Source organism: Bison bison, unplaced genomic scaffold (genome assembly GCF_000754665.1).
Source record: "Bison bison bison isolate TAMUID 2011002044 unplaced genomic scaffold, Bison_UMD1.0 scf7180017864063, whole genome shotgun sequence".
NCBI classification, from domain to species: domain Eukaryota; kingdom Metazoa; phylum Chordata; class Mammalia; order Artiodactyla; family Bovidae; genus Bison; species Bison bison.
In genome coordinates this window covers 4,030,508-4,051,598 of record NW_011494635.1, presented here as the reverse complement: position 1 = coordinate 4,051,598, position 21,091 = coordinate 4,030,508, and the positions used below count along the sequence as shown (strand labels likewise).

Below are 21,091 nucleotides of genomic sequence, written 5' to 3'. Positions count from 1 at the left end.
GTACCCCGGGGTGTCCGCGGCTCCTGGGCCTGGAGTTCCTGGAGCAAACCTGGGTCCTCCAGGGAGAAGTCTGGGGAGGGGCCGGCCTGCCCCGGCCCCAGATCAACGAGGACCCCAGGACTGCATATTGCTGCATGGTGGCTGCGGAGGTGGGACGTGTTCCAGAGGAGGCCTGACATTCCTCGGCCGGGGACAGCGTGGAGGGAGCGACGTTCTGGGCCTGGGGGCAATTCTGGTTTTGCATTCTCAGGGCTGGACTCGTCTGAAGACCTGTGACAGCTGGGGGTCCTTCCAGCAGCTTCTCTGTCTCTCCCCCTACCTGGCCTATTTTCTTTCTGCAGGGAAGGTGCGTGGATGGAGGGGGCGGTGCTGCCAGTGGAGTCAGGCAGGGCCACCAGCAGAAGAGCATGCGTCCCCTGCCCTCTTCCTGTTGCACCATATTCCAAAATAAATAAATAAATGAACACATGTTCCTGTTTGTCTGTTGCTAACGCTCTGGCATCCTGGGCACTGGCCATTGATCCACCAGGATCCATGCGGAGACAGCCTTGAGGGTCAGGATCTTCGGAGCATCCACTGGGAATGGGTCAGCGGTGCCCCATCTGTCCCAAGCTCTACACAGTGCTGTGAAAACGATATGAAAGGGTGAAAACAAAGGGAATCCATAAATCCCAGGGCTTCGTGGCGTCATTGGCGATGACTTACACTGTAACAGCCTCACACAGGTATATACACCTGTGTGTCCACCCTGGCCAGCCCTGCTCCTCTGCACCCGCACACGACTGGCCCAGGCTCCTCGTGTGCCCGGGGAAGCTCATAGGTGGTTGCTCTTGGAGAGGTAGGCGATGAGGGCCACGGCCACGCCCACGTAGATGCCGGTCCCTATGGTGATGGAGAGCACGGCCAGGAAGAGGGCCCGCCGGGAGCTGGTGCTGGCCTGGTGGAAGTCCCCCTTGGCCACGGCTTTGTTCGTCTGCAGAGGGAGGAGGGAGAAGAGAAAGGGAGCGAAGATGAGCGAGGGGAACAGAGAGCGGACTGGCCAATGGGAGGCCATGCGCGCTCCCAGCCTATGGGAGGGGAGGCAGAGGTGCTGTCACTCACCACTGTTCCACCCCCGCCCCACAACACTCCGCCCCTGCCCTGCAATGCAGGCAAAGCTTAAAAGAAAGAAAGCGAAGCCCCAGGGATGCCCAGGCCGGCAGTGGTCAGCTGAGCACCAGCCACTGGAGTCCTGGATCTCGGGCACCAGGATGGAGGGTGGGGACGTTACAAGTTGGTGCCTCCTTCTGCCCGGTAGACACTCGAATGATAGTTCTACAGCGTGTTCACACTCACCTCCTCTGGTCCTTACAGCACAGGGGCCCACAGGGAAGAAAACTGTAGTTCTTATACCTGGAGGGGAATCTGCCATCTAAGATTGTCCAGTCCACTCCTCAGCCAGTGTCCGGGGATCTGTGTACCCCAAGCCCCCTTTCTGCCATGGAGGGGGTGGCACCCCCTCCCACCAGAAAAATGACTCTGGGTGAGACCAACACCTCTATTTCTGGTCACCCAGCTGCACAACGACACGTTGGTTTCACTAGATCCACGTTCTGCGGGGCCATGAGTTGGAGGGGAGCATGGAGGCTTTGGGTGTTGTGTTGGATTTGGTGCTTTGTGGCGGTGCCCATCTCTCCACCGCCAGCCCCATCCTCCTTGTCCCCTTGACCAGGGAGGCACTGGGCTGTGGGGACATACGTGATTCAACTGTGACATCATGGAGGGCCAGCCCCCTGAGTGATGGCAGGTGAGGGTGGAGGCCCCCCAGGGCAGGTGCCCCTGGAGCCCCAGGGGATGGCCAGGAGGGCTGACCCCAGGCAGGGGGCAGGGGTGTCCTCATCAAGGCAAAGGTGGAGCCTGCTCCTCAGGTGGGACATCTCGACTCCCTGAGGACCCATCTCCAGAGACCAGCCTCTCACCAGATCACACTTCCGTGTGTGTTGCGTGTACGTCTATGTCTACATTTTGTGGGCAGGATGGGAGGTGGCATACTGTTTACTCAAACAGTAAACTTGATGTGGTCAGAGGGCAGACTCAGAGGTCACTAGGAAATGGCTTTCTGTCCTCTGTGGTCCTCCCGCACCCATTCAATGAGATGTCGGCTGGAGAAAGGACTCCTTCCTTCTCTAACTTCTGGATCTTGAGATTTTATGTCTTCTTTCTCAATCTGGGGTCTTGGAAGTGAGCCTGAGGACTCCCTGTGGATGATCTTTGATGAAGTGGAGCGAAGGAAACACGGAGGGAAGCTCCCAGGACAAGAGTGACCCTCTTGGGACTCTTGGTGGCGAGCCATCCCTGCTGGCATGCCTCACCCCAAAGGGGCAGACCCCACGGAGGCAGGCCGGGGGTGGGGACAGACCACTGTCCCAGGAATGGCTCAGGTTTGCCCCACAGAGTACATCATAAAAAAACAGAGCTACATGCCACCCCTAGAATGGCTGCAAGGGAAAGAGACACAGCGGAAACCCATACTCTCATTTGATCCCGTTGAAAGTGTGAATTCCTGTAGATGGAGAAGAAAACAAATGAGAAGTTGAGGCTATTGTCATTAAATTGATTAAGGAGGAGTAGGCTTGTGGGCTGATTAGACTACTTGGGAAACGGAGCACTTGTTATAGCTGGATGTATAGACACACACATGACACAAGCGTTACCCCTCCTCCACCCTCCCCGGCAGGTGCGCAAGGGAAATGAGGTGTTTGTGTACCAAAGACACCTTCAAGAATGTCTGTAGCTATACTGACCGTTATAGCCCTGACCTGGAAGTCATCCCAACATCCAACCACAGCAGAAGAATAGATAGCAATGATACCTGATGCAGGGGGCTTCCCAGGTGGCTCAGTGGTAAAAAATCTGCCCACCAAGGCAGGGGAGCTCTGTTGTGATGGAGGCGCTTAAGTCTGTGCCACCCAGCCTGGTGGCCACAGTGATGGAGGTGGTTAAGTCTGTGCCGCCCAGCCTGGTGGCCACGAGCCACCTGCGGCTACAGAGCAGTGGGGTTGTGATGAGTGTGACTGTGAGTTTTTAATATCATCCGATTTAAATTAATTAAAATGTAAATAGCCAAACGTTAGAGGCCACCATGTTGGGTAGCAGACACCCAGAAGAAATGAGTGGAGGGTCCCACGGGGAGCAGGGAGGAGAGGAAGCCCAAAGGAAGGGGGCAGGATGAACCCAAAGGAGGTGGAAACCCGGGAGGGTTGGTTCAGGCATCAGTGCTGGGGAGCTGTGGGGGGTGGGGTGTCCCTGCAACCAGAAACTGTTCCACATACACATCTGCCTCTGCATTTACCTGTGTATTTGTTTTGGTGGCTCAGTGTCAGGTGGAGATAATGAAACAGAGGCAAGATAAAGGAGGCTGGGGTGACCCTGTGAGGTGGGAAAGCCCATGAAATCTCCAGATGATGGGGGCCTTAGGACCGGGGCGTGGAGTGAGCATGCTGGCCAGAGCCCACTGGCCTTGCTCCCAGATGGAATCTCTCAGGGGCTGATGCTGGTCTCCAGGTCTCAGTGACACATGGCAAAGCCCAGAGCTCCATCTCTGCTGGGGGATACCTCCCCTGAGCCCCCTACCCCCCAGGAGATGATGCTCCCAGGGTCTGGCACTGGATTGATTTTCCCATAAGCTTTTGCCAAAGTCCTCATTTTCTTTGGCTAAAAAAATACCTACTGTTGTTTGAGGTTCAGGAAAAACATGACTTTCTCTGCAATATATCCCTGCTTTGATTTTCTTGCTTTCTTTTTTTGATCACATGGGTTGGGGGATCTTAGCTCCCCGACCAGGGATCAAACCTGGGCCCTGGAAATGAAAGCATGGAGTCCTAAGCACTGGACCATAAAGAAGTTCCCATTGTTTTGTTTTTCTTATGGTATTTTGTATTTTTACTGTTAATGTTATTTCTATGGTCTCTTATTTTAGGGGCAAGAACTGCTAAGGTTGGATGAGTCCACATCCACGTGGCTCTCTGCTCGGGTTGAGGGGCCGGGTCCAGGCACAGCTGGGACAGACTGGGCAGCACAAGGCTGGTGCCAGACTCCCACCTCCAAGGAGCGTGAGGGACGCACTCTCTGCCTCCCAACCATCTCTCTGGAAATTTAGAGCACGCTGGGTACTTTATGGCTCATTTTTCCTCTAGCACCAATATCTGTCTGGCTGGATTACATTTCTTTGCATTATCGCAAAGCTGATTTCCCTTATTTATTATTGTCTCCTGCTCGCTGTGCGCCAATGGGCACTTGGAGCTGCGTTGGGGGAGGAGGTGATTGTGTGGCGGTTTAACAGGCTCCTTCGGGGAGGGAGACCCTCTGCGGCCACGTCTCACTCAGCCCCACACATGCATTTCTTATGTGTGTTCAGTTCCACTTGCATTGCTATGACCCCTCTCTCCTGCTTTTATTTATTTTTAAAATTTTATTTATTTTAAATTAAAGGATAATTGCTTTACAGTATTGTGTTGGTGTCTGCCATTCATCAACCTGAATCAGCCATAGGTAGACATATGTCCCCTCCCTCTTGAACCTCCCTCCCACCTCCCTCCCCATCCCACCCCTCTAGATTGCCACAGAGCTCGGGTTTGAACTCCCTGAGTCATACAGCAGATTCCCATGGGCTATCTATTTTACATAGGGTAATGTCTGTTTCCATGTTACTTTCTCCATATATCCATATAAAGCAACTTTTCTATTTTAACCCATTAAGAAAAATAAACCTTGTTAGTTAGGTCTGAATGGCAGATAGATCAGCTATGAAACAAATGTATCCCCCATGAGTGAATGAAACCTGATGGGAGCACAGCCCCCCAATCTGGCCTTGGCTTGGGTCACAGATGGAACCCAGGCCTTAGGACCAGGGCGTGGAGTGGGCATCCTGACCGGGGCCCACTAGCCTTGCTCACAGATGGGATCTCTCAGGGGCTGATGCTGGGCTCCACATCTCAGTGACACGTGGCAAAGCCCAGAGCTCCATTCCTGCTGGGGGATACCTCCCCCGAACCCCCTACCCCTGGGAGATGATGCTTCCAGGGTCTGGCACTGGACTGAATTTCCCACAAGCTTTTGCCAAAGGAGGGGCTTCTTATGGTGGCATCTGAGGGCCCCTGTCAGGAAGGTCGTTTTGTAGGGAAAACGACAAAAACATCAGCAGGAGCAATAGCCCCTGTGCCGTCTTATGTGGACGCCTGAGTGGCCTTGTCTCCATCCTCCATCCTTCAGCTGAGCTTGGAGGAGTCCCAGACCTCATGGCTCCTGAGAGGCACCCCCTCCCTATGCTGCTCCTCCCTCCCTGCAGGCCTCTCCCCGTGCTGGTCACCGGGCCCTGCCGGACAGAAGCCTGCCTTGGTTTTCCCTGATGACGAATCATTATGAACTCGTGCTTAGCTTAATATAGGAACAGATGGATACATACAAAAATAATTTTACAAATAGACTATTTCTATATACAACGATGTTGTCGCTGTTCACTCAGTAAGTTGTGTCCAACTCTTTTGTGACCCCATAGACTGCAGCCTGCGTCCAACTCTTTTGTGACCCCATAGACTGCAGCCTGCCAGGCTCCTCTGTCCATGGGATTTCCCAGGCAAGAATAATGGAGTGGGTTGCCATTTCCTTCTCTAGGGGTAGACACATGTATTTCTACATATAGAACTAATAACATGTGAGTATACACAAGTGTATTTCCTATTTCCTAGCTCTGTTACCAAGAAAATCCAGAACCAATGACACACCAGTAGCAATAAGCACACCCAGTGCCTAGATTGCGGTTTCTAAAACCATTTTTCCAAGAGAAGGGACTAGACCTCCATGGGGAAGTGGCTGATTTTACAACTTGGGCAGGAAATACATGAGATGAGCCTGGGGCGGCATTTTAGAGTACAGAAAAGGAGAAATACCCCAAGATCAAAAGGAGAGGGGCATGTCAGGGGGACATAGGAAATTCTCCTAATGGCCAAGGGACAAAACATTGGGTTGGCTGAAAAGTTCACTTGGGTTTTTCTGTAAGGTAGTATGGAAAACCCAAATGAACTTTTTGGCCAACCCAATAATGTAGTATTGGATTATAAGTCAAAGTGTAAAATAAACATCCATACTGATATTTGGTATGGATGGTTGATCCATACTGATAAATAAATGATCAGATGGATCAGTTCACTGGAGAGAAGAGACAAATCTTCCATACAGACAAATTCCAAATCATCTAGGTAGTTCCTCTACCTTCAGGGAAGTAAAGCACAAGCCCCACCCGTGGACAGAGGGTGGCACAGTGACTTCCTAGGGCTGAGGATGAAACAGAGAGGGGAGGAGGAGTGACCTCGAGGTGGAGAAACCCAACAATCACAACCCCGACCAGGTGACCAAGGTCAGCATCTTCAGCGACAGATCATGTTGATGGGGTACAGCCCTGACCTTCACCTCTGTGCTTCTCTCCAAACCTGTAACCCCAGTCTAAGCAGGAGGAGCGCATCCAACAGCATCCCATGCTGTACCCAACCAGGTCTCCTCGCAGCTGTCAGTCATCAGAAACAAGGGACACCTAAGACATGGTCACAGCCCAGAGGAACCCAAGGAGGTCTGACCACCCAGTGCTGGGTGGATCCTGGATGGGACCTTGGGGCAGAAACAGGGCACCAGGCAGCTGCTAAGGCGATCTGGACAGGGCGCTTAGAGTACGATGATGTGGTAATACCGGTCATCACCTGGGACAGACGAGCCCCACGTGAGATGCTGATGAGGAAGCCGTCAGTTCTGCACCACCTCCGTCCATTTCCTGCAGAGCTAAACTGGCCTAAGATAAGCCATTCATTTAAAAGGCAGGGTATGGATGGGGCAGGTGAGAGGCCTGACAGGTGCACGTTCCCTGGGCTCCATCCTTGAGAGCCTGGGGGAGGCAGGGGGAGCTTGGGACAAACATACCTGCTCAAATCCAGCCCTGGTGGGATCTTGCTCAGCCCTTGAACTAGTTACCATTTCTCTGAGTGTCTGGTTCTACTTCTTCCCTAAAGCAGAGTTATAACACCTGTCTAGTTGGTATGTGATGATGTCAGCACAGGACAACCTGACTTACTGCTCTGCGGAAGAGCCACACAGACAATTTACTTGCCTGGTCTCACTTCCTCCTTCCTGACACCACAGAGAATGACTGTTGTTAATATTGGTTTCCATGAATATACCTTTAATACAACAATGAATTATGAAGATGTTCAAACACACAGAAAAGGGAAGAGGTCAGCTGAGGGATGGAGGATGGAGACAAGGCCACTCAGGTGTCCACACAAGACGGCACAGGGGCCGTTGCTCCTGCTGATGTTCTTGTTGTGTTCCCTACAAAATGACCTTGCTGACAGGGGCCCTCAGGGCCATAGAAAGCCCCTCCTTTGGCCAAAGCTTGTGGGAAGTTCAGTCCAGTGCCAGACCCTGGGAGCATGGTCTTCTGGGGGTAGGCAGGTCAGAGGAGATTAAAGATCTTTAAAACCCAAGAGGGGAAAATCAGGCCTTTCTCTTTACATACCCCTTGGGGACAAGAACAATTCTTGAGAACAAAACCATCAGAGCCAGGAGTTCTGGATTCACACCTAAACCACCGTTTATCTTGACGCTGCCCTTGGCCCTCTAGCTCCCTTGGCTGGTCTGTCTGTTGGTTTGTTTTCAGCAGCCATCACTTTTGCAGATTTTCATCCAGCGGTGAATTAGAAAAACATACACTTCTGTTTTTACCTTCCACCATATTGCTGCTTTAAACATAGCTGCACGTTTATCAGTGATTGTGCTTCCTTTAAACAATCCACTTTTGCATCTGCAGCTGGAGGTGAGGGCTACCAGCCGGGTCCTGAGGCCCTGGGGGCAAAGTCCTCGGCCTTGGGCGGCGGGGCAGTTCTGCGGTCCCACTGGGATCGCTGTTCCCTTGTAGAGCCTGTGTTCCAAAGGCAGGTCAGGAGGGTCTGTTTCTCAGCCCTTTGATGAACGCTGGCAATGGCTTCCACCTCCTGGTCACGGGAGGGGAAGGGAGGGCACGTTCTGTCTTTTCACTCAGGAAGCGAACTCCCCCGAAGTCCCCTCTTCCCGGTGAGTGGTCGCACTGGGAGTCTGGTTCCACGTCCAGCTCTTTGGCCGAGTCTTTTCATAGTGACCCGTGTCCACCTCTCTGCCCAGTCCACAGCCTTCCCCATCTGCCTGTAGCAGGGCTTGCATCTCCTTCCCCTCCTATGGGATGGCTGGCTTGTCCCACTGCATCCCGGCCTCTCTGTCACAACCTGTCCCTCTTGGCCTGTCCTAGAGGTGCTCAGCTGGTGAGCCCTGCCCTGCTGGTTGCTGGATCTCTGGACAGTGCTTGCCGGGGGGATATCTGCTCTGTTTTTTGCTGGTTTGTTTTGTTTCTGGAACACCTGCTTCTCGTTCCCTTGATTTGAAACTTTGTGACTTGGTTGGTACCACATCTAGGAGGTAAGCATTGGAGAAGACTCACCCCGTGGCCGGAGCCCACATCATGGTGGAGTTTTCTAGGTCAGTAAGAGGGTTCACGAAGAGGATCCAAGGGTCAGATGGGATCCCGAGGACAGACCTCTCTCAACTGGCAGGCTCACCTTACCCATCTTGCCAGCATTGTTGCTTGTCTCAGGGGAGAGATTGTTAGAGTGAAAGGAAGGGAGCGTGGGGGGACTCCAGGAAAGCCCTGCTCTGGGCAGAAGGGGTTTTATGTTGCCTTATATTTAACTGGTATCGCGGGCTTCCCTGGTTTGTATGTAGGGCTGCAACATCTGTCCAGACCGAAGGAAAGGTGTGCTGGCTCTGTCTGGAGGTGAACTCACCAGACAGACCATTTCCAGGCCCGCCTCCTTGGTGAATATTTACAATGGCAAGGAGCTTGCTGCAGGCCCCCGAGCATACCATGTTCACATTAACCTTGGCCCATCCCTCACTCCTGATTTCCTGGGGGACGAGGACCAGAGCAGAAATACGAAGAACCACCAGAAATGATGGGAAAGATTGTTCTGAGCTGTGGATGCCAATGGCAACTTTACTGACCAAGAAGAAAACAGGAAACTTCACAAGAGCCATGGTGTACACTCCAGGACCTTCCAACATACCATAGCTTCTCATGGATTCATTCCAGAAGCGGGGAGGTGGTTGTGAGCCCCTGTCTCTGGAAGCCGGCTCATCTCTCCCAGACCCTCATCCTCTCTCGGCTGCAGGAGACCTGCTTCCTCCCTGAGGCACTGCTGTTTGCTGTCTTCTTTCCCCCAAACACTCGTGAACTATCCAAAGGAAAGGGCAACGTCCCGCCGCTCTTCCCAGGTCATTCCAAATGTCAGTTTGAAGCTACCACACTACATCTCAAGGGCTTCCCAGGTGGCTTAGTGGTAAGGAATCCGCCTGCCAAAGCAGGAGACTCGAGTTCAATCCCTGGGTTGGGAAGATCCCCTGGAGGAGGAAATGGCAACCCACTCCAGTATTCTTGCCTGGAGAATCCACAGACAGAGGAGCTTGGAAGGCTACAGTCCAAGGGGTTGCAGAGTTGGACATGACAGAGAGGCTGAGTCCATTGCCCACTACATCTCTTCCTGGGTTTCCAGCCTTCCTTGACTTCACATACACAGGACCCCAGGCCAGCCTTTAATTCTCAGCCTCACCCCCGTGGATGACATGGGGGTGACTGTGACATTCCCCAGTAAACCTTCTCCCCACTCATCAGGAGCCTCAGTCATTAACTCTTCCAGATCTCGCTCACTGCTCCATCTTGCTGTCCTCTATCTCTGTGGAGTCTTATTCTTTGTTGCTCTTTATGGCTTTTCCCTTGAATTCGGTGTGTGTAGTAGTAAAATCACTGCAGCTGATTGTTTCGGAACCACCTACCTTCTCTGGTCAGGAGATTCCACAGCTTGGGGGTTCTAGAAACAAGGGGTGCTAGGAGTGGTTCTAGGAGTAGGTGGTGCTCAAAACTGGTCCCGAAGGCTCAGAACAAGGGGGATGATCCCCACTCATGGCCCTCATCAACACACAGGCCGGGGAGAAGGGCCATGTGGGGCTCCACAGGGAAGATGCTCCAACCCACCCAGACTCTAGGTTCACAGCTGATGTTTGCTTCAGAAGAGCCCTGGCCACCCCCAAAAGCTTCCCACAAGCCCTGGTGGCTGGGGCGAATTCCTCTCCTTTTTCCCCCACAAGGGATTTTTTCCATCCGAAGGGGGCTGAGCAGCTAAGGACGGCTCGGGAGCTGGAACAGGGAAGCTGTGTCCATGATTCGCCCACATCCACCGCCTTCACTCATTTCCCTGGTTCCCAGTGGGGACCTCTCCCCTCTCACCCGAGCGCGTTAAGTACAAATGATCGAAAATGGTTTAATATCCACATTGTACACCCAGGGCATGAATAAAAGATCTAAAGATACACCACAGCGGAGAGCGCTGTTCTTCCATTTTTTCCTCTCCACCTCTCCTCTGAGCCTGGAGGATCTCCGTGCCCAGTGATGGGAGCACTTTATCCTCTGTGAGCATGTATACTGTTGACTGGGGTCCTGCTCCTGGGGAAGATCTGGAGTCCTGAGGGGCCCCCTCCTTACGATTCCTTCACCTGGACATCAAACACAAGCTCACAAAGGTCCCTTCTACTTTGGGAGCAAAGTATCTTGCTGTTGAGAACTGAAAGTTTTCCCATGTCTAAGGATGAAGGTGAAAACCAGTGTCAGCTCTAGGCACTGGGATGGGGGAGACGTCACACTTTTTAGCTGTTGGAAGACCGACCAAGAGAAAGACTTTCTAAGAGCAGGGAAACGCCATCTTGCTCAAAAGACTTCAGGATATGGAGACGCGTGAGTGTCCTGGCCGCATGTAGACCCCATCCCAATTACATAAAAATGTCTAAGACGGGCCCAGACGCTGAGAGCTAGTCAAGGTTTCCAGGTGATTCCAATATATAGCCAAGGAAGGAACCATTGTTTGCACAGAGAGATGGCAATTCAAAGGGAGTCAAGTCTCCTTGCTTTCAAGGAATTGGTCATTTCATCTGGGTTACTGAATTTATGGCACAGAACTCTTCAGTCTGTTGAAATCTCTTATTCTTCTCTTAAAGTCCAGGGCATCAGTAGTGACAACCCTTTCTTTCCTGGTACAGGTAATTTCGTTCTTTCTCTATTGGTTAGCCTGGCTAGCAGTTTATGGAGAAGGCAATGGCACCCCACTCCAGTACTGTTGCCTGGAAAATCCCATGGATGGAGGAGCCTGGTAGGCTGCAGTCCACGGGGTGGCTAAGAGTCGGATACGACTGATCGACTTCACTTTCACTTTCCACTTTCATGCATTGGAGAAGGAAATGGCAACCCACTCCAGTGTTCTTGCCTGGAGAATCCCATAGATGGAGAAGCCTGGGAGGCTGCAGTCCATGGGGTTGCACAGAGCCGGACATGACTGAAGCGACTTAGCAGCAGCAGCAGCAGTTTATGAATTTTATTGACTTTTTCAAATTGCATTGATTTTTTTTTTCCTTTTTGATTTCTTTCAAAGAGCTGGGTTTGGATTTTGTTGATTTTCTCTGTTTTCCCATTTTTAGTGTTAATTGATTTCTCCTCTAATTGTAGCTATTTCCTTCATTCTGTTTGCTTTAATTTACTCTTATTTCTGTAACTTCTTAAGGTGGCCCCTTAGGTTATAGATTTTAGATCTCTCTTTTTCTAATATATGTATTTAATGCTACAAATTTCTCTCTACATACTGTTTTAACTACATCCCACACATTTTAATGTTTTATTTTCATTTAGTTCAGAATATCTTTAAATTTCCCTTGAGATATCTTTGACCCACGGGTTATTGAGAAGCATAGTTTTAAAGTGCCAAGTATTCAGGAAATCCCAGCTACCTTTCTGTTATTGACTTCTATTTTAATTCCTGTGTGTTCTAGAATGAACTTTATATTTTTTTCTTTAAAGTTTTTTAAAAATCATTTTTAATCAGAGAATAGTTGCTTTACAATTTTATGTTAGTTTCTACTGTACAGAAAAGTGAATCAGCTGTATGTGTACATATAACCTCTCTTTTCTGGATTCCTTCCCATTTAGGTCATGATAGAGCAGAGTAGAGTTCCCTGTGCTCTACAGGAGGTTCTCATTAGTTTTCTGTTTTATGCACAGTACTGTATATGTGTCAATTCCAATCTCCCAGTTCCTCCCACTCCTCCCTTCCTTTCCCCCTTGGAATCCATACATTTGTTCTCTATATCTGTGTCTCTACTTCTGCTTTGCAAATAAGATCATCTATATTATTTTTCTAGACTCCATATGTATGTGTTAATATATATTTAACAATGTTTAAGGACTGTTTTTTGGTCCAGGGTACAGCTTATCCTGGTGAACGCCCCATATGCTCTTCAGAAGCATATGGGTTTGGCGGTGCTGGCTGACTGACAGAACTGTTCAAGTTGTCTATGTCTTTACTGATTTTCTGTCTACTTGATCTATCAAGTACTGACAGAGGGGACTGAAGTCTCCAACTATAATTGTATCTATTTCTTCTCTCAGTTCTGTAGTTTTGCCTCATATCTCAACTCTGTGGTTAGTGCATTCACTTTAGTTTACAATTGTTATTTCTTCTTGGAGAATCAATCCCTGTATCATTATGCGACATAACCTGTTTATTCTCAATAATCTGCCTTGTTCTAAGGTCAACTTTGTATGACATTAACATAAGATACTCCAGATTTATCTTGATTTTTGTTAGCATAGTATATACCTTTTCCCATATCATTGCGTTTAGTATTTTCAATCTGTCTAGGCTTTATATAAAAGTTTCTTTAAATGTAGACTGCATATAGTTTACAAGTAGACAGCATATAGTTGGATCTCATTTTTTTAAAACCAATCTGATAATCTCTGTGTTTTAACTGGCGTGTTTAGACTAGACAAATCATTTAACATATAAATGATTATTAATATAATTGAGGACTTCCTCAGTGGCTCAGCGGTAAAGAATCTGCCTCAATGCAAGAGCCACAGATGACACGGGTTCGGTCCCTGGGTTGGGAAGATCCCCTGGAGGAGGGCATGGCCGCCACTCCAGTATTCTTGCCTGGAGAATCCCGTGGACAGAAGAGCCTGGTGGGCTACAGTCTATAGGGTTGCAAAGAGTTGGACATGACTGAAGTGATTTAGTGCATATGCACACACACACACACACAATATAATTGAATTAATTTATCATCTTTGTATATTCTTGCATTGCTTTCTTTCTTTTTTCATTCTTTTCAGTCCTGTCTGGTTTTAACTGAGCATTTTGTGATTCCATTTTACCTCCTCTATTGCCTTATCATTTATACTTCCTTTTAAAATTCATATCTCAGCTGCTAAGCCTACTATTTGAAACACAGCACCATGTTGTTACAAGTATAGTGCTGGTACCTTATGATGGAATATTCCCCAAATCACTCCTCTCACTCTCTCAAAACCATTGTCACTTTTTAACTTTTACATGTTCCCTAATTGCCAGAGCATGGTTACTATTACTGCGTTTTTTCCTATTCTTGCTTTAAACAGGCAGCACTCTTTTAGATAAATTAAGAAAAATAAAAATAAAAATTATATCTCACTTTTATTTATTCACTTTCTGCTGTTCTTTTTTAAATCAATGTAGATCCGGTTTTCTGACCCATGTTGTTTTCCTGATGCCTGAAGAACTTGACTATTTTTCTAGACCTCAGGTCTGCTGGCAGTGAATTCCCCCAGTTGTTTATTTGAAATCATTTTTATTTATCCTTGACTTTTGAAAGATATTCTCCCTGGATATACACCCAGGTTGGCAGGTTTTTGTTTATTTGTTTTGTTCTCTCAACACTTTCAAGATTGAGTTCATATTCCTAGTTATGCGGATTTTGAAGAGAAGTCAGCCACAACTTTTTTTTTCTAAAGGAGGGATTTTATTTTTTCAATTTTTACTTATTTATTTATATGGCTGTGCCAGGTCTTAGCTGTGGCAGGCAGGATCTTCAATTGTCATTGCAGCAAGCAGGATTTTCAGTTGCAGCAGGAGAACTCTTAGTTGAGGGCTATGAGATCTAGTTCCTTGAGCAAGGACTGAACGTGGGCCCCCTGCACTGAGACTTCGGAGTCTTAACCACTAGACCACTAGGGAAGTCCTTTGGCCACAATTTTTAATCCTTGTTTCTTGGTAGGTAAGGTGTTTTATTCTCCTTTTTGGGAATCTTCAAAAATTTCCCTTTGTTTTCAATTTCTTACACTTTAAATATAATACATGTAGGTTTTGTTGTTGTTAGTTTTTGCTTGTTTGTTTAATTCTGCTTGATGCTCTCTCTCTGCCTCTTGGAACAGTGATTTGTCACTAACATTGGAAAACTCTTGGTATTATTACTTCTTCTTTTGGTATTCCAATTACACGTGTTACACCATTTCCTGTGGTCTCACAGCCCACAGTTCTTGGATGTTCTTTTTTCACTGTATGTTTCAGTTTGGGTAATTTCTTTTGGCCCATCTTCAAATTCACTGATTCTTTTCTCAACTGCATCAAGTCTACCAACAAAACATTTTCATTTCTGTTACTGGTTTTCACTTCTAGCACTTCTTTTAGCTTTTATCTCTCTGCTGACATTACCCAGATATTCACGCATTGTCTACCTTTTCTTTTAGACCCTTTAACATATTGGACACAGTTATTTCAAATCCTCTGTTTGATAATTTTAACATCTGAGCCATAATCAATTTGATTCTAATGATTGCTTTGTCTCTTCAGACTTTTCTGGACATCCAGTATGCCTTGTGATCTTCTGTTGATAGACATCTTTATAGGGAAGTAGATATTAAAGCAAACAGGCCTTTTGAGTGAGTGTTTATGTTAATCTGGCCAGACATGGAGAGTGTTTGACGTTTGTCATAGCTCAGAATTTTGTTGTACCAAAAACTTCACAGTCTTCTAATGTCCTTATTAAAATTGTTTATTTATTTTTTGATTAACTTGTTTGACCGTATCAGGTCTTAGTTGTGGCATATGAGATCTAGTTCCCCAAACAGGGATGAAATGCGGGCCCCCTGCATTGGCAGCTCAGTGTCTTGGCTACTGGACAACCAGGGAAACCCTAATGTCCTTATTTTTGTCTTTCCTCTTGGCTTTGGGACTTCCCTGTGTCCTGCTCCTTAAACAGAGTATATGTCTCATGCCTCCCACTCACATCCATGGTTATCATGCTGGAAGCTTAAATCCACAAGATGGAAAGGTGTGGGGGAGGGAAAGCTCTCTGATCTACTAAGTCTTGTAATTGGAGCACGCAGTTGGTCAGGGGTGTACTCCACAAAGAGGGATGAACTCGTCTTGTAACTAGAGCACACAGTTGGTCAGGGTGTATTCCACAAAGAGGAATGAATTCCATGATCTTTCTGTCCCTCCTCCAGAGTAAGATCGCTCCCCACATCAAAAGCCTGCCAGAGACCACCCAGCATCAGCTATGACTACAAAGGAAGTAATGAGATCCCAGCAGACCCACCAACAAAGGGAAATGAAGCCAAATCACAAAAGAGTTATTTCAAAATATGAATAAGCAGGATGCCGACTTAGAAATGCAGTATTTGAGTAAATCTGAGAGGATACATCTTGTAAATGGCCACTTAACAGTACAAGGGAACCAAATCGGTTTTACTGGTGTGCTCAGCCAAGCTCAAACCTTTGAAGCACAAGGCACTTATGATGTAATAAATTCTTTACTTAAGTGAAAAAGTAAATATAACAAGCTTTCCTAGTACTCTGCTTTTAGAATCACAAATGAGATGCATGTTGAAGATAAATAAACGCTTTAACATGAGTGTCTTTTGTTGAGACAGTTTCTATTTCTTTCCCTACACACACATACTGGAAGGCTGTAGATATCTGAAGAAATATGTTAACTTATTTTAAAAATCATGTAGAGACTTCCCTGGTGGTCCAGTGGTTAAAAATCCACCTGGCAAAACAGGGGATGTGAGCTCAGCTCCTGGTCTGGGAAGATTTCACGTGCCACAGAGCAATTAAGCCCCTGTATCAGAACTACTGAGCCTGCCTTCTAGAGCCCGTGCTTCACACAAGAGAAGCCACCACCCCGAGAAGCCCATGCCCACAACTCGAGAGTAGCCCCTGCTCGCTGCGAGCAGCGGTGAAGACCCAGCACAGCCACAAGAAATCATTTAGCATATTTAATACTGTCATTTAGCCTTACCAGCATAGTGCTGTTTGCTAATTGAAAATTCACAAGATTCTCAGCCCTTCTGTCTTCACTAGGCAAAGTGTTTATCATCAGTGTCATGCGTGCCAACTTGCATTTGATAAGTATAATTGTGTTGGAATAAAAATACCCTTTACTTTTTACTGTAATAATGCCATGACCTCATAAACTAGAAGGCATTTTATGTTTCAGAGGGTTTGCTAATTTCATGTGTTCTTTCTGAATATGGTATTTAGGAAAGAAAGCTGTTCTATCCTTTTTCATTTCATTTCCTGTGAACCTAAGAGTATCACAGTGTTATGTATCTAATTTTCTTCCATCCCTGTCAGTGCAGCTATGACAGACTGTATTTTCCCCAGGGTGGTAGCTGCGATGTTTTCCATTCCTCACAATCTTCTAGAGTTGTGACTCTTATGTTCCCTCCCACCAGTCTGGGTGGACCATTACCAAGGCCTCGGCCGGCAGCGTCTGGTGGTGGTGATGCGGCATGGCTTCGGAGACTGGGTCTTACCAAGGTGTCGTGCTCTGTCTTGGTATTGTGGGACACTCACTTTGGGAGTCCAGCTGCCACGCCATGAGGAAGGTCAGATCAGCCAACACGGAGGGACACATGGAAAGGCTGTGTAGTGGGTGCTCCTGTGGACAGATGTGAAGTCCCAGCCAACAGATAGCATCAGTGCCCAGACGTGGGTGTGACGAAGCCACAAATGTCCAGGCCTTGAGAGACCCCAGACACAATGAGCAGAGACAGGCCTTCCCATAGTGCATCCTGGATTCCAACCATGAGCATGGTGTTCAGTTCAGTTCAGTCACTCAGTCGTGCCCGATTCTTTGCGACCCCATGAATCGCAGCACGCCAGGCCTCCCTGTCCATCACCAACTCCTGGAGTTCACTCAAACTCATGTCCATCGAGTCAGTGATGCCATCCAGCATCTCATCCTCTGTCGTCCCCTTCTCCTCCTGTCCCCAGTCCCTCCCAGTATCAGAGTCTTTTCCAATGAGTCAACTCTTTGCATGAGGTGGCCAAAGTACTGGAGTTTCAGCTTTAGTGTCATTCCTTCTAAAGAAATCCCAGGGCTGATCTCCTTCAGAATGGACTGGTTGGATCTCCTTGCAGTCCAAGGGACTCTCAAGAGTCTTCTCCAACACCACAGTTCAAAAGCATCAATTCTTGGGCGCTCAGCCTTCTTCACAGTCCAACTCTCACATCCATACATGACCACAGGAAAAACCATAGCCTTGACTATGACTATGACTTGACTAGACGGACCTTTGTTGGCAAAGTGATGTCTCTGCTTGTGAATATGCTATCTAGGTTGGTCATAACTTTCCTTCCAAGGAGTAAGCGTCTTTTAATTTCATGGCTGCAATCACCATCTGCAGTGATTTTGGAGCCCCCCAAAATAAGGTTGTTTTATGCCTAGAGGTGCAGGGTGGTTGGCTTTGCAGAAATGACTGGATCGGCACCCAAAATAAAAGGCAGAGGCTTCTCAGAAAACCAGGGGCAGGTGTGGTGTGTCAAACACTTTCACTGCAGAACCAGGCAGGGGGCATGGAGACTGCGAGTGTTTGAGGAGACCACACCAGCCTCCCTGAGGCAGCAGGACTCACCCCTTCTGTAGAAGTCTTGGGGTATTTCTCTGGGGAGGCTGGGGTTTGTACCTCGTATTTCTTGGTGCACGTCTAATGAGTCCACTTAGACATGGGGGCCTCAACTTGCCAGTGTTCTGTGGTCCCTGCAGGGTCTGAAACCCTGCAGAAGGCTCAGGGTCACGTCTCCTCTGCCCTAGCACTGGAAACTCCACCCTCTGTGAGTTTAGACATGAAAGTGTGGCTGGGTCACACCGCAGGGATTCGGGGTCAGGCGTGTTCTGGTCACTGCCTGGGATATGGTCCTTTTATCTCTGGAGCTTTGTAGTCAGATAAGCTCATTAAAATAAGAAAAGTTAGCCAGTAAGGGCTAGACTGGGGCTTCCATGGTGGGTCAGTGGTAAAGAATCCTCCTGCCAATGCAGGAGACACGGGTTACAGTCCATAGTGTCGCACAAGAGTCGGACACGGCTAAATAACAACACAATGACAACAAAGGCTAGACTATTACACAGTGACAATATGATATCTCTCTGACTTTACAAACCTTGCAAGCACAGTATATGGGTAAGGTCCTTAAACTCATGTGTGTGTGTGCACATGTATGGCCCCATTTATGCCTCGTAAAGGCCAGTTCCTGTGAGACTGTCGGTGGACACGAGCACAGGAAGGGCAGATAGAGGAGAGAGGGGAGAGCTGTCTTGGGCCCACAGACTTTCTCTCTGTTCCTCCTTTTTTTAAAAAAAAATATTTTCACTTTATTTCTTTTTAAGTCTTTATTGAATTTGTTACATATTGCTTCTGCTTTTTGTTTTGGTTTTTTGGCCCCAAGGCATGTAGGATCTTAGCTCCCTGACCAGGGATCAGACCTGCATCCTCTTCATTGGAAGGCAGAGTCTTGACCACTGGACTGTCAGGGAAGTCCCTCTGCTTTTCCTTTCGTTGGTGTGTCTGCCCCTTTTGGAAGCAGTCTTTTTCAATAGTCTTGCCATCCTCTTCTCCACTCTCCATTGTAAGAAACAAGCAAAATCTTTTGGAGGAAAGTGCCTTTCTGGCGGAGGAATCAGAAACAACAGGCTAGTCTGAATGTCACTCTTCCCTGGGCCCACCCCTTCCAGACAATTCCTTTTGCTGGGTCCCACCTTTGGGTCAGGTACAAACTGGCTGACCTCTGTCTTGCTTTTCTCATCACCTCCTAGAAGCCGAGGAGGAAAGGACACCGATGAATGGCGTGCATGCAGGGACCTGCCACCTTCCGTTCACTTAACGACTGCTACACCGAGAGGATAGCCTGAACCCTGACAAGGGACCGTGGGCCCCGGGGGGCCCGGGGTGCCAGCTCAGAGAGGCCCGGCCAGTCCAGGTCCTTCCCAGCCACCAGGAATGGTCAAGTTCAGCTAAGGGTTCCAACAATTCAGATGCCTGCTCTAAACACACACTTTTCCACTTTTGCAGTGTAAGTGATATATTATACCCCTTAAATTTTTGTCAGTTATACCTCAATAAAGCTGGAAAAAGTGATAAACCTAAGACCACAGCCTCCCTGTAGACCCTCTGGCAGTTCTAAGTTACAGGGGCTTCAAACAAGGGCCCCAGGGCTCAGGTGTGACCTGCACCTCCAGCTATGCCCCCAAGGTCTGCTCCTCCTCCTGGAAGAATCTGGGACTTTGCAGAGGCCGTAACTGGGGGAAAGGAGTGCTTCCTCCGTGTCATTTGATGACTCTCTTTGCTGTTGTTTCTGGAAGATGCTCCTGAAAGCTGACACGCAAAAGCTGGGCGCCGGTGGGGGTACGGGGTGGAAGCAAAGGAAGAGGGGAAGGAGAGAGGGGGAAAGAAGTAAGAGCGTCTTCTACAAAGAAGAAAGGTCACTGCAGCTATTTCCAGCGTGTAACATATTCCATTAGCTTTATTATGTGGAAGACATTAGCATTACGCACGGCGGGAAGGGACATCTTCATACAGAGCATCTTTTGCCAGCTTCAAAGATGAGAACGAAATATGAAGATAATGGGATGATGTCTTTCTCTCCTCGGGGCTTTTGGGCTGGCAGAACAACAGGCTGGAAGGAGCATACTATGTGGGCCAGAAGTGACCCTGGCAAGAAAAGGACATTTAGGCTCAGCCCTCGATTCTGTCGTCCCGGTTCTGACCCGCAGCCATGCTGCAGGACCACCTTTCTGGCCCCTCTGGGAGCCCCTTCAGGGCTCCACCAGGACCATCTGGGGCTAGGGGCCATTTTCACAATGGGGAGAAATGCTAACTTTCAGTTGGAAGTTGGTGAACATCACTATGAACTCATTTCCCACAAGCCCATGGATGACCCTGCTGGCCTGTCTGCCTGCCCTGGTGGGATCTAGGACCTGCCAGCCCCCAACCCCTGCCCCCGCTAGGTGACACTACTGGTAAAGAACTCGCCATTCAATGCAGGAGATGACAGGGACATGGGTTCGATTCCTGGGTCAGGAAGATCCCCTGGAGGAGGGCATGGCAACCCACTCGAGTATTCCTACCTGAAAAATCCCACGGACAGAGGAGTCTGGAGGGCTACAGTCCATGAAGTCACAAAGAGTCAGACACAACTGAAGTGACATAGCGTGTACGCATACACGCGCATACTTCCACTAGGGGAAGAGGGTGGGGAGGGGAAGACCACCCAGCTGTCCATACTTCCTGAACTGAAAGAGGATGTCCAGGACTCTGGGGAGAGGAGGTGGTGGGGACAAAAGTGGGTGCTACCTCAGGGATGGTGTGTGGGGATGACAGCGTCCTGTGTCCCCAGCAAAGCCACCTATGAGGGGAGGCCCTGGAGCGGAGGACCTCGATCTGTGGGTCCGTGAACAGGACAAGCGGGCTCAGGGGGTTCCCGGTGCTCGGCCTCTATGGGAGTGTCCCTCCAGGCTACATCCCCCGGTGTTAGGGTGTCCATGTTTAAAGGAGCGTCACATGACTGTGGGGAAGCATGATGGACAGAGCCAGGGGGGCTGACTAAATGGATGTTAAAATATCACAAGGACGCTGCTCACCTACTTAAGGTACTAATGTCATTAAGACTTCGATAAAGAGGCCACTGAAAGAACTTCTTCAAAAAATAAGCCACTGACTTCTATGGGACAGAAGAAGACGTTGGGGGCAGTACTGCTGCAGTGGAAATGTCTGAGCATCCATGCTTTCTAGGACTTTTCTCTTAAGGTATCGTTACCTTCTGTTCATTTCTTTCCCCGACACGCCTGTTGGGCTATACTCATCTGCCTGTAATAAATAACTCTATTGCGAGCATTT

The 21,091-nt window shown here is 48.5% G+C and overlaps 1 protein-coding gene across 1 annotated transcript in view; it reads right to left on the bottom strand.

Moving 5' to 3' along the window:
* Positions 1–805: 805 nt before the first annotated feature.
* SYNDIG1 (synapse differentiation inducing 1) overlaps positions 806–21,091 on the bottom strand; it is a 102,127-nt gene continuing 81,841 nt past the window's right edge. Inside the window, exon 4 of the mRNA XM_010836355.1 lies at positions 806–973. Coding sequence (XP_010834657.1) covers positions 815–973 — 159 coding nt within the window. The 3' untranslated portion in view covers positions 806–814. The remainder of the gene's footprint in view (positions 974–21,091) is intronic.